Source organism: Zootoca vivipara, chromosome 12 (genome assembly GCF_965207765.1).
Source record: "Zootoca vivipara chromosome 12, rZooViv2.hap1.1, whole genome shotgun sequence".
In the NCBI taxonomy this organism is placed as follows: Eukaryota; Metazoa; Chordata; class Lepidosauria; order Squamata; family Lacertidae; genus Zootoca; species Zootoca vivipara.
The window spans coordinates 13,282,033-13,298,917 of NC_142595.1; the positions used below are offsets into that span (position 1 = coordinate 13,282,033).

Genomic DNA, 16,885 nt, shown 5'->3' on the forward strand with positions numbered 1-16,885 from the left:
AGTTAGGGGATTTTTTGTGTGAAAACTTTGCTTGAGGGGAGCAAGGAGAGGGGATTAGGGTTCTGTAGGCTAATGCAAAGTTGACAGAGATTCCTCAGACAAAAAAGAACTGAAAACAACTACCGTAAACTTTCATGTTCTTATTTTTACCAAGGAAGTTAAAAGTAGTGGAATTTCAAGTTCAGAGAGAGAGATCTGAATTTTTCTCCATTAGTTTACAGTGGTACCTCGGTTCTCAAACGTCTCCGTTGTAGGAACCCGGACACCAAAAACCCGAAAGTACAGTGATACCTCTAGTTACAAACTTAATTCGTTCCGGAGGTCCGTTCTTAACCTGAAACTGTTCTTAACTAGAGGCGTGCTTTCACTAATGGAGTCTCTTGCTGCCACTGTGCCACTGGCACACAATTTCCAGGAGTTTTGTAACCTGAAGCGTTTGTAACTTGAGGCATTTGTAACTTGAGGTACCACTGTAAATGCTTCCGTTTTCGAACGCGCCTTGGAAATCAAACGGCTTCCGCTGCATGTTTTTCAATTTTCTCAAATGCATTTGCAGCCAGCCCTTTGCGCCTCAGTTTTCGAACGTTTCGGAAGTCGAAAGGTCTTCTGGAATGGATTACGTTCAGGAATCGAGGTACCACTATACCTCCAAGACACTACCAGCTCACAGATTTAAACAAGCTCTGATCTCACTTTCTGGGAACCTTCTCCAAATGCGGTTCCACAAACCATTTAAAGCCTTGTGGTCTGGGCTTTGTCTTTAAAGCTCTTTCCTGTACCAAAAGCTGCAGGCAGGCACTTCTTTGAGGCAGACTGAGGCAGCCGCCTCAGGCGGCCAAAATGAGGTGTCAATGAGACGGCAGCAAATCGTTAAGTTATTTAATTTATGTCTCCTGGCGGCTGAGGATTGACACAATCAACTACCCTCAAGCAGCTTGAACAGAAAGGATATTGTTCGAGCTTCTCTCGCTGGCTCATGGCTTCCCCTCTGGTCATCAGTTTTGTGAGCCCTCGAACCCACCGCTGAGCATCATCCACACTCCGGGCAGCTAGGTCCAGGTTTTTCCTCTTGCCTCTGAAGACAATGGTGAAGCACTGCTGCTCGGGGAAAGAGCCGCCAAATTTCCGAAGCCCCTCCGACTGATAACCTTCTCGCACGCTTTCAATGTGCAGGATGGAGACTGGAAGACAAGACAGGAATGCAGGACTGCGTACAGAAATCAGGGACAGAACAAGATCCCAGGCTGAATGCTTCAAGCTCGATCACTTTGGTGCACACTGCAAGGATGTTGGCTTAAAGTTAACAATCCCAATTCCGATCTCCAAACTCAAGTCTTGGCAACTTCACTGGGGCGTTATAAAGGCTGCAACTCAGGGCCACATTGCCACTGTTTGGGGGCAGGATTTGATCACATACTGACAAATTACAGTACAGGTGATTGGGAGGCACTGTGCAAGAAACCCAGTTCTTCAAAAGCAGGGTGGATAAAATCAATGATTTTTTTAAAAAATCAACAAAATCAGATTTTTTTTTATTTAAATTGGATTTTTAAAATAAAATGCTTTTGGAGGGAAAATCTTTCTAAAGATAGTTTTCTATTTACGTTACGTTATAAGTCCAAAGGAAATAAGGTTTGTTTTTGATATGTGCTAAAACTCAGTCTAAAATTTGTTTTTTAATTGTTTAACCACATCAGTTAACAAACATGGATACAGATGCTACAATGTTATTATTATATTATTATTATATTATTGTTTTAGTTAAATAAATTGTTTAAATTGCTATTAAGGAAATGATTATTTTTCTCCTTCCAGTAAAGTTCAGCAGAAAAGTTGTCCGAATAGAAACAGTTAACTTATTAAACCTCACAATAATTTCATTATTATCTGTCTATGTACATTTAATAGTACAACCAAATCAGTAATTTTTGACATAACTGTAAAAACTACTCTCAAAATTTATTATTCCAAAAATGAAACCTTCATCTGGTTGTGAATATTAAGATTATACCAGCAAGAATGAATCTTTCTGTAAAAAAAAGATTTAAATCAAGTCTTACTGATTTAAACTGTTATTTAAATTGTGATTTAAATCGATTTGATTTAAATCAAATCCACCCTTTTCAAAAGATTAGCCTTTTTGCAATAAGGAAACTGCACTGTAAAGTACAGGATAACCCTTGCTTTGACACATCATCTAGCCTCCTTGCACACAATTAAGGCAAATGCTCAATAAAACAGGTAGTCTGAAACACTCTCAGTCCTAGGGTTTTATTAGGACTCAGCCACACTAAAACCTGCTCTTTAATGCTCTTGGCAAGCCACACACACACACACAAAAAAAAATCCAAATTTTCATAGATCATAGAATTGTAGAGTTGGAAGGGACCCCGAGGATCATCTAGTCCAACCCCCTGCAATGAAAAAAAAAAGCACTCTGACATGGACTGGGAAAGTGTGGAACTGCACCTAGAAAACACAGGGCAAAAGTTAAGTGTGGATGAGCCCTTAAGTCTCCGTGAAAAAATATCTTCCCTCAAACAACCAAAAGGTCATCGCATCAATCGCAAGACTTCTTCCCCACAGCATTATATGTGACATTCTGTGCAATCCTTCCAGATCTTTGCTGGCTTTCAACTTTCATAGCTGTTTTTAGTTTATGGGCCTGTTAAAATTACGTTTACGACTACCCTTTATTTTTTGATTGAAACATGTGTACCTCCCCTGTCCTAGACAGTCTTACCTTGGAAGCCACTTGGCTTCCAAAACGTTCGGAAACCAAAGCACGGCTTCCGATTGGCTGCAGGAATCTCCCGCAGCCAACTGGAAGCCCCGTCAGATGTTCGGCTTCCAAAAATAGTTCGCAAACCGAAATACTCACTCCCGGGTTTGCGACATTCGGGAGCCGAAACGTTCAGGAACTATAAGCTGTTCGACTTCTAAGTACAACTGTACTGGGATACATCTCACTCATTTTAAAAGCAGCAAATTTGCAAAAAGACTATTTTTACTGGAACGATATTGCTCCTCCCTCTGCCCTCTAACCGAGTGACACGGAGGGGGGGCAGGGCTCCCATTGCACATGTCTGCACACACTTACAAAATTGTACACGGAAACCCTCAAAGCAAGTTGCTAAACAACATTTCACAGTACTCGTTTGTCCGCAAATTCTTCTTGCACCAGCCCATCCCAAAACAAGCTTTCAAATTCCGCTCTATTCCTAACCCTATTGTCTCTGGGGGTGGTGTGGGGTGGACATCCAAGGAAAACAAACTAACCCACACCTTCCCTTGCACCACACCCTGACTTAAGTGTTAATGAGCCATAAGTAACTGAAAGTTGAAGTCGGGTTCAAGGAGCAAGTATTTCCTGCTTTGGGCAAGGCACTAGGTTCAAAGCTTGCCTCTGCCATGCAGTCACTCAAACTGAGCTTAGGGCTTGGTCAGTTATTTCTAACGCCGCTCTTTCCAGACACACACACACACAGAGCCCTGGAGGGTTGGCCAAGGGTGAGCGCAGCTCTGGGGCCAAAAGCGACGTTAAAGTACATTTTCAAAACTAGCAACGTAAAGACCCTCCAAACCCAGTACAAATTTGTGGGAGCAGGACTGCATCTCTTGTCATCTGTGACGTCACCGGCACTATCCAATAGGTGCCTGCATCAGTTGCATTTCAAACCACTCAGCAATCTGAGGACCAAACGAGGGACGCCATCCGTGAAACAGAAATCGGGCGAATGCTTCTTAAAAAGTAAACGGCAGGTGCAGTGAGGGAGGGGTGCTGCTCCGGATCGGGACCTCGGCAAGGGGGAGCGGCTGTGATGATCCTTTCTTCTCCACTGTGACACAGATAGGGACTCCTGCACCTGCTATTTGTATAGCAATCAGGCCCTTCTCCCAACATCAGATCCTTCTATACTTATTTGCTGAGTGCATAGAACATAACAAACTTCTGTCATCCCTGAAAATGATAGCCTTTCTTTGAAAATGCTGTTCAGCTGTTGCAAACATTGTGCTGTTTCCTGTTATTCTCTTCCATTCTTTCTCTGAACCTTGTTATCTTTCTCTCTCTCTCTCTTCCACTCCCTGACATCCAGTAACAGAACATTTTCCCATGTTTTGTTTTCGCCTCGCTCGCCCTGGACACAGCGCAATGAGGCAGTGTGCTCCCCGCAGTGCATCCATGTTGCTCTATGCAATCTAAGTTAAACTTCCCAGGAAAAAAAAATCCAATTCATTCATTTATTTACAGTCATACCTTGGTTTAAGTACGCTTCGGTTTGAGTACTTTCAGTTTAAGTACTCCGCGGACCCGTCTGGAACGGATTAATCCACTTTCCATTACTTTCAATGGGAAAGTTCGCTTCAGGTTAAGTAAGGTTCAGGCTAAGTACAGACTTCCGGAACCAATTGTGTACTTAAACCGAGGTACCACTGTATTTTTTATTTTTTTAAAACCACATCACAGCGCACGTCCTATGGCGCAACGTAAGGGCCGTGGTTGCTGTACATTACAAAATCATTTGGGAGTTGAGGAGGAAAAAAGAAATACCAGCCCTCCATGCGTTTAGTTCCTGTCGGCCTGGATGCTTGTTGTTGTTTAGTCGTTTAGTCGTGTCCGACTCTTCGTGACCCCATGGACCAGAGCACGCCAGGCACTCCTGCCTTGCACTGCCTCCCGCAGTTTGGTCAAACTCATGTTCGTAGCTTCGAGAACACTGTCCAACCATCTCGTCCTCTGTCGTCCCCTTCTCCTAAAAAATACATCTGGATGCTACCACACAGATTAAGGAATTCACCATTTGAACCTCTGCTACCTTCCCTTCGCTGATGCGACAACTAATCTTTGCCAAAAGTGGCACAAAATTCTGCGTCTCTTGCCCCATCCTTTCCAAACAGGTTCCAAACAGGATTCATATCTGACTTATAAAATAAACAGAAATCTGAAGCCCTGGTGATGGACGGGCAGAGAGGGGCACAGCATAAAACGCTTGCACAAGATGATCTGATGCCAATTTCGTTTTTAATCGTTTTAATCCCAGGCGAGACAAAAAGTCTAGCAAGCTGTTCCCACTTGCAGAGGAAGGATAACAGGGGAATCAAAGCAGTCGCAGGGCTGTAGCTCATCGACAGAGCATCTGCCCTGTGAGCAAAGAGTCCCAGGTTCAAACCCTATAAAAGGTAAAGGTAAAGGACCCCTGGACAGTTAAGTCCAGTCAAAGGCGACTATGGGGTTGTGGCGCTCATCTCGCTTTCAGGCTGAGGGAGCTGGCATTTGTCCACAGACAGCTTTCCGGGTCAAGTGCCCAGCATGACTAAACAGCTTCTGGCGCAACGGGACACAGTGACGGAAACCAGAGCACACGGAAACGCCGTTTACCTTCCCGCCACAGTGGTACCTATTTATCTACATGCACCGGTGTGCTTTCGAACTGCTAGGTTGGCAGGAGCTGGGATAGAGCAACAGGAGTTCACCCCATTGCAGGGATTCGAATCACCGACCTCCTGATCAGCAAGCCCAAGAGGCTCAGTGGTTTTTAGACCATAGCGCCACCTGCGTCCCTATAGACCTTCTTCGGTGTCCAGATCAGCAGAGAAGACCCTCTTGGTAGTTCTGCCTTCGAGGTTGTGGGGTGGTGGCCTATAAGAAGGCAGTCTCTGTGGCAGCCCCTAAGTTGTGGAATTCTCTCCCCACAGAGGTATATTTCGCACCTTCACTACGAGGCTTTCAGCAAATGCAGAAAACACGCCTCGTGTTGTGTGTTTTCAGGACCCACCCTATTCCTTTCTTCCCCAGCCAATGAATTTTTATCGAGTTCCAATTTCTCTTAACAAATATCAGATTTAATCCATAATTTGAAAGTTGGCTGCCCACCCTTCTTCCATGGTGCTGTTATTCCCATTCTTCTTTGCTGCATTAAAAAATTTTCTACTCCACAGTTCTTCCATTGCTATTATATTTTGTTGTCCAGCTGCTGCTCAAAACCTAATCCTGCCCGTGATTCCATTTAACATGCAATATTTCAAGATGCCCACATAGGGAGCTTATTCTTCCAGGTCCATTTCATCCCTTGAACTCGACTTTGCTGTCATCTTTTGCCATGTCCACTTAAGTTTTTCAAAATACTTTATCTTATGTTATTATTCCTTCTTCTTGCAACCTATGTGCACACAATGCTGGCTACTGGTTCTACGTACATCCATAGATTTGTTTGTTTGTTACGTCCACCAATTAATTCTCTTCTTTATAACATCAATTCTTGTTGCTTTCCACACCACTGAACAGGGGGATAGGTACAGTGGTACCTCGGTTTGCGACCGCCTCGGGGAGTGATCACTTTGGTTTCCGACCACCGCGGACCCAGAAGTGTTTACATCCGGGTTCCGCGGCGCTCGGATGCGCAGAAGCGATCTGTGCAGCGCATGCATGCGCAGAAGTGCTCTATTGGTGCTTCGCGCACGCGCAGAAGCGTGCCTCGGGGAGTAACCAACTCGGGGAGCGACCAGCTCCCTGGAACCAATTGTGGTCGCAAACCGAGGTACCACTGTATAACTTCCTTAGAGAATGTATTAATTAAAATATAGCCCTTCCCCCACCCTTCTCATCTTTGCCATCCTTATTTGTACAGTGTGGTAGGGACCCCCCCTATTCCTGTGACTGCAAATTGTTCTGAATTCTGAATTTTAAATTGATGCAACCCACCGGGTTAAAGAATGGGTAATAAATTTAATCATTATTGTCCCTGGCGTCTCTGGGTGGGACTGGAAATGTATCCTTTTCCGAAACCATGGAGAGCTGTTACTAGTCAAGTGTACTCAGCTAAATGGATCACTGGCCTGGCGCACTGTAAATATGTACAGCTTTCTCTGTTGCTCCGTAGCAGTGGCTGTTCAAACATGGTTGCAAACAGAGCTGAATGCAGTTTTTTCCATCTCCTGCAGCGCAAGACAGGCCTTAGGACGTGTACTCACTGTGTGACGACGTGCTGTACACACGACATCATCCCTGTCCCAAACTAGTTGCCAATCTAAAGCGGGTTCAAGCAAGAAAGTTATAATCCGTTCTGTGCTGAAAATGCACCTCTCCACTGTGTGTTGTATGCATTTGTACACAGGTTGTGCTTTTGCTTGACGGCAGATGTCAAGGAAATAAACAACTATCTGAATTTTAGATGACAGTGGTACCTCTGGTTACGAACTTAATTCGTTCCGGAGGTCCCTTCTTAACCTGAAACCGTTTTTAACCTGAGGTACCACTTTAGCTAATGGGGCCTCCTGATGTCGCCACGGCGCGATTTCCGTTCTCATCCTGAGGTAAAGTTCTTAACCCGAGTTACTACTTCCGGGCTAGTGGAGTCTGTAACCCGAGGTGTTTGTAACCTGAAGTGTTTGTAACCCGAGGTAAAGGTAAAGGTAAAGGGGCCCCTGACCATTAGGTCCAGTCGTGACCGACTCTGGGGTTGCGCGCTCATCTCGCATTATTGGCCGAGGGAGCCGGCGTATAGCTTCCAGGTCATGTGGCCAGCATGACAAAGCCGCTTTTGGCGAACCAGAGCAGCACATGGAAACGCCGTTTACCTTCCCGCTGTAGCGGTTCCTATTTATCTACTTGCATTTTGACGTGCTTTCGAACTGCTAGGTTGGCAGGAGCTAGGACCAAGCAACGGGAGCTCACCCCGTCACAGGGATTCGAACCGCCGACCTTCTGATCAGCAAGCCCTAGGCTCAGTGGTTTAACCCACAGCGCCACCTGGGTCCCACTATATTATTATTAGTATACCACCCTACACCCGCATGTCTCAGGGCGATTCGCAACATAAAATCACAAAATATATAATTAAAAAAGCAAGAACCACCCAATAATGTTTCCCCAAAACATTTTAAAAGGGCATTGGATGTCAATGGGGGGGGGGGGACACACGTTTTCCCCAGTGCCTAAAGCTGTATAATGAAGGCACCAGCCGAACCTTCCTGGGGAGAGCATTCCAGAAATAAGGAGCCACCACAGAAAAGGCCCGTTTTTGTGTTGCCACCCTCTTGTGGAGGAGGCACACGAAGAAGGGCCTCAGAAGATGATCTCAGGGTCCAGGTAGGTTCATATGGAAAGAGGCGGGCGGCCCTTGAGGTTTTGTGGTCCTGAGTTGTTTAAGGTTTCATAGGTCAAAATCTACTGGGTCAGACGTTGCGGGCCTGTGCCACTCAGCCCCCCTCTCTGCAAGTGAAATCGGCAAAGCGCAAAGCACAGTTACTTAGCTGCCTACTTACACCAATTGAAATATATATTAAAAAAGTGTCCAGTAGCGCCTTAGAGACCAACTAAGGTTTGTTCTTGGTATAAGCTTTCGTGTGCATGCACACTTCTTCAGATTGCTTACACCAATGCGCACAACATATCCTTTGTATATCAATATAACATCACACCAGTTTGTAGCCTCTCTCTTCTGAAAAACTGAGAAAAAAATATGTAGAGTATATATATTAAATATATACTAATTGAGGGGGTGGGAATAGGGAACACCACTGGGCACTACCCTGTTTCTCCGAAAATAAGACGTAACCATAAAATAAGCCGTAGCAGGATTTTTAAGCATTCAAGGAATATAAGCCATACCCCGAAAATAAGCCATAGTGATAGGCAGTTTAACCTTGTACAGTGGTACAGTGGTGCCTCACTAGACGAATTTAATTCATTCCACGGGTCTTTTCTTATAACGAAAAAATTCGTCTAGCGAATCCCATAGGAATGCATTGAATTTTTTTTGATTTTTTTTTTTTTGCCCATAGGAACGCATTAATTGAATTCGTCTAGCGAGGCAACCTCCGCTAGAAAAAACCTTTCGTTAAGTGAAAATTTCGTTAAGCAGGGCATTCGTTAAGCGAGGCACCACTGTACTTCAACTTACGAACAACTCGACTACCAAATTTTTCGACTTACGAATGGGGGTAATGGCTGCGCACTTACGAATGTCTCGGCATCCGGAAAAAAACCTGTGGCGGTTTTAGATAGGGATTTTTCGACTTACGGATTTTTAGATTGGGAAATGGCGTTTTTGCGACTTACAAATTTTTCGACTTACGAAGATGCCTTCAGAACGGATTAAATTCGTAAGTCGGGGCACCACTGTAGGTTAAACTGTACCATACTTAATTAAAAAACAAGACATCCCCTGAAAATAAGCCACGGTGTGTTGTTTTTTTTGAGGAAAAATAAATGTAATACGGTGTCTTATTTTCAGAGAAACACGGTAGTTTGAAGACGATAGTTCCATAATGGTGGCAATCTTAGAGGGGAAGGAAACCCCACAATGTTAGCTGAAGATAAATACGCCTTAAGCTTCCCGATCTGTAATAAGCAACAGAAGAAAGCCTTTGGGAACCATAAACATATGCAATTCTCTCTTTCTTCCAGTGTAGTCCTCTCCCCTGCCAGGGTTCCTGAGTCACAATCATTTCTCCTCACCGCAAACCTCACTAGGCTTCTGTGCTTTTGGCTCTCAACGCCCCTGGATTGCCTGAGACAGGGAAGAGAGCTGAAGATCTGCTTATTGAGCATTCACCCTGATTTTTTTGCAGGGAGATAAGACAATGTTGACTTATTTAATGAGCATATTCATTACGCTTTGTTTGCAAGGAGATTAGTTATCCGCTCCATTTTCCCAGCACTTTCCTTATTGCAAAACTGTCTGATCTTTTGGAGAAACAAGACTTCTCAATCTGAATTTGCTGGCACGTCTTCCCACCTGAAAATAGGGACAGTCTGGAAGCGTCCTGAGTTCAAAGTACTTGAGAAAACAGCAATATTTCTAGGTATTTCAACTGGAGGGCTTACCACTTCTTATACCTCCTAAAATAGGGGACAGTTTATCTTGGGCTGGATTGGTCCCGCAGAGATCAGTCCGTGGGTCGGATCGCGCACAAACACCCTGCAATTTTCGGCGCCTGTGTGTGCACAGACACAGTTTCCGGTGCTGCAGAAGTGAGTCCCTGCTCCACACCGGTTTAGCGCAGCACGCAAGCAGGCAACTCGGTTCGGGGGCACCTTGTGGGCTGGCCAAACGACCTCCGTAGGCTGCTTCCGGCCCATGGGCCTTAGGTTGGTGACCCCTGTCTTAAAATTATTCCGGATTTGCATGGCTAGTCTGGATTGGAAGAGGACATACGCAAACAGACACGCACAGATACTTACAGACATGTTTGGAGTAAGCCTTTTTAAAGCGGGTCTCAAACCAGACGGTCATCCCATCTTCCTGCAGCCGATATATTCTTTGCTTCTGCGCCTGCTTGGCCTTGACTTTCCAAAAGGGGGACCCTTTCAGCATCACCTTGATATCTTCATCGTCTGTCAGGCCTGCCCAGATAGGAGAAGAAGAGAATGGCAGCAGCTATAAAAAACCTCGAGGTACCCAACATACATTTCTGATCATAAAAACAAAGAGACACTTCTGTTTGCCAGTGCTTGATCTGAGCCAGAATTCAGCCCTGGAACTCTGTTCTGAATGCTATCCCTGAAACATAATGTGAAACGTGTTCAGTTTCTGTTAATTGGTTCTCATGGGAAACTTACAGATTCTTGCTTCACACAATTAACTCAAGGCAGTGTCAACTTACTCTTGGCAGGAAGCCAAGGTCTGCCTGGCCTGGCAACAGCTCTCTGATTGGTTAATGACCAGCACTGAACTCTGTTATCTAGAAATGCTAGCACAGTTGTTTCTTGTTGGGTGTTAGGAGTAGGAGTGCTAAGTATGGCTGAAGGGAGAGAGAGAGAGAAAGAATTTATTTTTCTTTGCTTTGTATGCAGAAACTCTGCTGGTTTTATTTTCTTTTAATAAATCCTGTAAATAGTTATTCTGCGTCTAGCCGACTAGTCATTTCCACCTCAACTAGCTTCTGCGCTGTGCAGGAAAACTCTGCTACGTTTGGGCTAAAGCCACTAGAGCTATGCCTGACACTTCAAAATTCTAAGAAAACGTTCACGTGAAAAAGAGAGCCTCTAAACACATGCAAAGCGCCTTTTCCTTTCAACCTCAGTCAGACAACACTCTCTGGATTAAGAGGGTTTTTTTAAAAAAAAAAGTGTTGCAAACTCCCAACCCCGCCACCGTGCACTTAAAAAAAATAGTCTGCGTTTTGAAAAACCATGAGAATCTCTAAATTCTTTGGAAACAGCATAAATCTAGTCAGTGACGAAATGTGTGGAATCCTAGTCCAGAGTGCACAGTAATCAAGCCTAGACTTTCACAACTTCTGAATCACTTTCAGGCCTGCAGGGTCAGAGGAAATGACATGGTTTACAGTAGACCAGTAGTAGATTCTGTTGTTGGCATCTGGCTGTCTCAAGCAACAATGGAGTGCGGCCCTGAGGGTAAAAATCAAGCTGCTGCATTAGCAACGCTGAAGTAACCTCCCTGGGGTGCAAGCCTGGACAGTGTGTAAGGAGAATGTGTACGGAAATCTTGGAAGGAGGCGTACAACTGTCTTAGGGACTCCACTCTGGATTTATGTTGCATTTACTCCTTAGCCTTTTTTTCTGGACAAACCACCCCAGAAGAAGCACAACGTGTCCCCCAACCAGAGGTACTACCCCTTCCCTAACACCCCAAAAAACCAGAGCAAGAGGCCATGTTTGAAATGGTCTGAAGCAAGGCAAAGCAGGGCAAACCCTGGGAGATCAGTTGCTCAGGAAGGAGGAACACAACTTGGCCCCACAGCGGTTAGACAGAGCCAGCCAGGCCTACCTGGGCTGAAGAGAAGCACTGCCATCTGTAACCATTGTACTGATGGCGGTGCAAATCAGGCGATATTAAGGCTACATACACATGGCTCTCCCCCCCCCCCAAAAGAATGCTGGGAACTGTAGTTTGTTAAATGTGCTGGAAATTGTAGTTCTGTAGGTCAGCTCCTGGGGGAAGACTTTAGATGTAGGGACACGGGTGGCAATGTGGTCTAAACCACTGAGCCTCTTGAGCTTGCTGATCAGAAGGGCAGCGGTTCGAATCCCCGAGCTCCCGTTGCTTTGTTCCAGCTCCTGCCAACCTAGCAGTTCGAAAGCATGCCAGTGTGAGTAGATAAATAGGGACCGCTGTGGCAGGAAGGCAAACGGCGTTTCCGTGTGCTCTGGTTTCTGTCACGGTGTCCCGTTGCACCCGAAGCGGTTTAGTCATGCTGGCCACATGACCCAGAAAGCTGTCTGTGGACATAAACCATCCAGGGGTCCTTTACCTTTTTACCTTTAGATGCACACCACCTAGGCCAACACCTCTCTACCCGTTCCTCTAACAAAATGGGTTTATTGAGCCATTGGGGGTGGGCAGCGTTCGGCCTGCTGCGTAGGGTCAATCCTTTTACTCTAAGCTGGCACCACTGTACCAGAGGCAACAAAATAAAAAAATTCCTTCCAGTAGCACCTTAGAGACCAACTAAGTTTGTTATTGGTATGAGCTATCGTGTGCATGCACACAATAGCTCATACCAATAACAAACTTAATTGGTCTCTAAAGTGCTACTGGAAGGAATTTTTTTTATGTTGTTTCGACTACGGCAGACCAACACGGCTATCTACCTGCAACTGTACCAAAGGCTGAGATATCTTAAACCAGGCATGGCCAAACTTGGCCCTCCAGATGTTTTGGGACTACAGCTCCCATCATCCTTCACTAACGGGACCAGTGGTCAGGGATGGTGGGAATTGTAGTCCCAAAACATCTGGAGGGCCAAGTTTGGCCATGCCTGTTTAAACCATCCAGGGCTTGACAATAAAAACACTGACACACTGGAGCCGGTGTGTATGAGTGTGTAGTAGTTAACGGTGCCCGACTGAGACCCAGGAGACCCAGGTTCAAATCCCCACTTGGCCAGAAGGCTCAGTGGGTGACCTTGTGTGGCTCACTGCCTCTCAGCCAAACCTACCTGGCAGGGTTGTTTTGGGGGTTAAATGTACCTCGATTCGAGCTCCTTGGGAGAAAGATGTGGGAGTGTGCAGTTGCAAGAAATAAATAATATAAATAAGATGGGGGTGAGGGGCTGCTTTTTTCTTTCAGTTCTCCACCGCTGGCTCTTCCTACTGAGGTTTGATGCAACTTTTTTCTGACGGGGCGGGAAAAAAGATGGAGAAGCCAAGAATCTTAAGAGGAGGAAGAAGCAGGAAATCTGGAAAAGGCATTGGTGCTTTCTGCTGGAACACTACAGAGAGGCCCCCTAATGCAAATATGCAGAGATAGATTGGGAGGGGCAGCAGAAGACAGTGAGTAAGATCCTCAGAAATTGATGATCTCTTGGCTACAGAGCTATGATACCCACAAAGGGGCGGGGAGCCAGGTGGACGGCATTCAGCACATAAGCCTCCGTGGCAGGGATTAACAGACCGCATCAATGGCTGTTGTTTGCTGTTGGGCTTAGCGGCCCTCTCTGGGCAACAGTGCTAAGGTTTGTTTTATGTTTCTTCCAAAGTTGACACCTTTTCCCTTCCTGGTCCCAGCAGCTCAACTCACTCCCTGCATAGTTTCAACGTTCTAGGCGGAATATATACTGTACATAAAAATATATACTGTACATAGAAACACTTATATTCTATTATAGTGAGAGCACAGAGTGTGTATGGCTTTTCTTCTGGTGCCTGCATTGCAGGGAGTTGGACTAGATGGCCCCTGGGGGGCCCCTTCTGGCTCGACGCTTATAGGAGTCTATGAAACCTGGCCTGCACTCTTCCAGAAGAATTGCACTGGCTTCTGCTTCTTGAAATCAACATGCAGCAGCGCTTCTGGGAGTTTCCCACCCCCACGGAAGTATGTTGTCAAAGGTACTCTGTACATGCTCGAAGGCATTCTGCATTTAAGGTACCAACATTTTTTTTAAAAAAACTACCCACATTGTGGGAAATGTAATGTACAATTGAAAGAAAAACAAAACAAAACAGCACCCGTTATTGAAATTTGGGGTTATCTATGATCAGTGTGAAAATATTCAGAAGAACCTATTGTAGAAAATATGTGGTTTCGATGTGTGGAAAGCCTGTTGTAAGTGCTGCAGACTTTGCAGCTCATACAATATGCTGCGGCAGACAGCAAACACAGAAGTAATTTATCTGGGATTTTTAATGTTCTGTACCTTTATATGTATCTGCCCATTGAACATGCATAATCCTTATTAGTCTGTTTTAGGGTTTCCTCAACTGTGTCCTGCTTGGAGTTTTTGTTACGGATCCGTCTGTCTTGAGAGACAACGGAGTATGCATCCGGGATGAAGTCAAATCCCAGCACTAGCTGTGGACAGGCTTAAATTAATGGGCCTCGGTTACGCTGGTCTATTCATGCCAATGGGTCAACTCTGAGTAAGTCTAACGCTGCCTACTTCAACCCTAAAGATTTCTGTACTTCTGCAAACCTTTGGGCTCCTTCACACTTGCAAATACTCCGTGCCCTCCCACCCAAAAAAACCTGGCTGCTTGTGGGTGGACGGTGCTGTTTTGACTACATACAGAATGTCACTCAAACTGAGTTGGCTATTACGGTAGTGCACACTGATGCTGATGCAGAATACCTCCCTCCGCAGACAGAACCGACTCCTTCCAACGTTGTGTATGTTCCATCAGAAATAGTGGTTATATTTATCCTGCTGCTTCTCCCTATGGCTTCAGCCTTTTTTGGAAGCAGACTGCAACCTGATTTCCTGGGCAGCGATTAAGTGTCAGTGTTGTGCAACGTTGCAGACCTCCTTTGCGGGGTGGGAGGAAAAAAAAACTCCCCGACGCTCAGACGTGCTTCCAGCCTGGGTGGTCAACACAGACCCAAAGCAGCTACTCTCCAGCCATCCTCTTTTTCTTCCCTTTCCGGGCTGTCCTTGCACATATGCCAAGAGTGCCCGAGCGTGCGGCCTGTCCCAAAGGAGAATCAAATGTGGTGCCGTTCAGGAGAAATCATGCCACGCGGCTTAGATTGAAAGAACGGCTGTGGAAGTAAAAGGAGCTTTATTGGGTTCAGGGCAGGGAAGCTCAGCCCTGGGTTGCTGGATCAAAAAGGCAGTGTTGCTCAGCGTGGCCAGAGGATCCAAGAGACACGCTGGCACCTCTGTCAGTTCCCTGGGGTTTTCAACCCAAGGAGCTGGTCCCCTGCAGGAGACGGTTGCCCAAAGGGCCAAGAGGCACCAAAGAGGGAACATTTCCTCCTTACCCATTCTGACAAGAGCCAGTGTGGTGTAGTGGTTAAGAGCGGCAGACTCGTAATCTGGGGAACCGGGTTCGCTTCCCTGCTCCTCCACATGCAGCTGCTGGGTGACCTTGGGCTAGTCACACTTCTCTGAAGTCTCTCAGCCCCACTCACCTCACAGAGTGTTTGTTGGGGGGGAGGAAGGAAAAGGAGAATGTTAGCTGCTTTGAGACTCCTTTGGGTGGTGATAAAGCGGGATATCAAATCCAAATTCTTCTTCTTCTTCTTCTTCTTCTTCTTCTTCTTCTTCTTCTTCTTCTTCTTCTTCTTCTTCTTCTTCTTCTTCTTCTTCTTCTTCTTCTCCTCCTCCTCCTCCTCCTCCTCCTCCTCCTCCTCCTCCTCCTCCTCCTCCAGCTCTTCAGGAAAGCAGCGTCCCCAGAGACTAGGTTCCTGGGGGGCAATCCCTGAAACTATTGACGGCACCTGCAGCAATCACACTCACATACACGCATAGATCTTCCCACCGGGGATGCTCAAGGATTTCCCTTGCTCCGCCTTTTTAAGTGGACCAACCTGACTCACGCTTCCCAAAACAATTGCGTGGACTGGAATGGAGACATCCTCCGGTTTTCGCGCCCCTCCAAATTCCCAGATGCAATCCCTAGGTGTCCTGCAACACCCCAGATATTGTTGGACTTCATCTTTGAGCAGCCCCAGCCGGGAGGCCAATAATCAGAGGTGACGGGAGGAGTCATTGTCTGTTTCAAGAGACAATGGAGTGTGCCTCCAGGGAGCCAAGTCCAAATGCTGCTGATAGCAGCACAGAAGTGACCAGGCCCTGGGATGCAAGCCTGGGCTGGGTGTATGGAGGTCCTGGACTTCCCAGATGACAAGACCTGGCTGGTGTGGTCCAAAGGAAAGCAGAGCAATACGTTTGGCACCAGCTTGGCTGCAGGAGTTACGAGGTGCCGTCCAACCGCCTTACGCGACTCCACTCTGGATTTCTGCAGCCTTTTCTTTACTCAGCCTTTTCTTCTCCCAAAGATGTCTAGCCAGGCATTGGAGGTTTAGACCCAAGACTTTTCCTTCTCCTAGATGGGCTACCTTCCTAGGTTGGTGAGTCCCATCTGCTCCTCAATACCTGCTACACATGCATGGGACGCAGGTGGCGCTGTGGTCTAAACCACTGAGCATCTTGGGCTTGCCAATCAGAAGGTTGGCGGTTCGAATCCCCGTGACAGGGTGAGCTCCCATTGCTCTGACCCAGCTCCTGCCAACCTAGCAGTTTGAAAGCACACCAGTGCAAGTAGATAAATAGGTATGGCTGCAGCGGGAAGGTAAACAGCGTTTCCGTGCGCTCTGGTTTCCGTCATGGCATCCTGTTGCTCCAGAAGCGGTTTAGTCCTGCTGGCCACATGACCTGGAAAGCTGTCTGTGGACAAACACCGGCTACCTTGGCCTGAAAAGCCAGATGAGTGCTGCACCCCATAGTCATCTTTGACTGGACTTAACCGTCCAGGGGCCATCTTCCAGCGTCATAACTTTTATATGCCTGTTGTCTTCGTCCAAGGAGTTTTCTTGGCAGGGATACTGGAGTGGCTTGCCAGTTCCTTCTCCAGGTGGATCACGTTTAGTCAAAACTCTCCACTATGACCTGTCCATCTTGGGTGGCCCTGCATGGCATAGCTCATAGCTTCTCTGAGTTATTCAAGCCCCTTCGCCACGACAAGGCATTGATCCATGAA

At 46.3% G+C, this 16,885-nt stretch overlaps 1 protein-coding gene across 1 annotated transcript in view; it reads right to left on the minus strand.

The window, feature by feature from the left end:
• Positions 1-16,885, minus strand: part of PLCD3 (phospholipase C delta 3) — an 86,012-nt gene that overhangs the window by 40,780 nt on the left and 28,347 nt on the right. The window contains exons 2-3 of the mRNA XM_035137245.3: positions 10,187-10,348; positions 953-1,181 (exon numbers count right to left, since the gene is read on the minus strand). Coding sequence (XP_034993136.3) covers positions 953-1,181; positions 10,187-10,348 — 391 coding nt within the window. The remainder of the gene's footprint in view (positions 1-952; positions 1,182-10,186; positions 10,349-16,885) is intronic.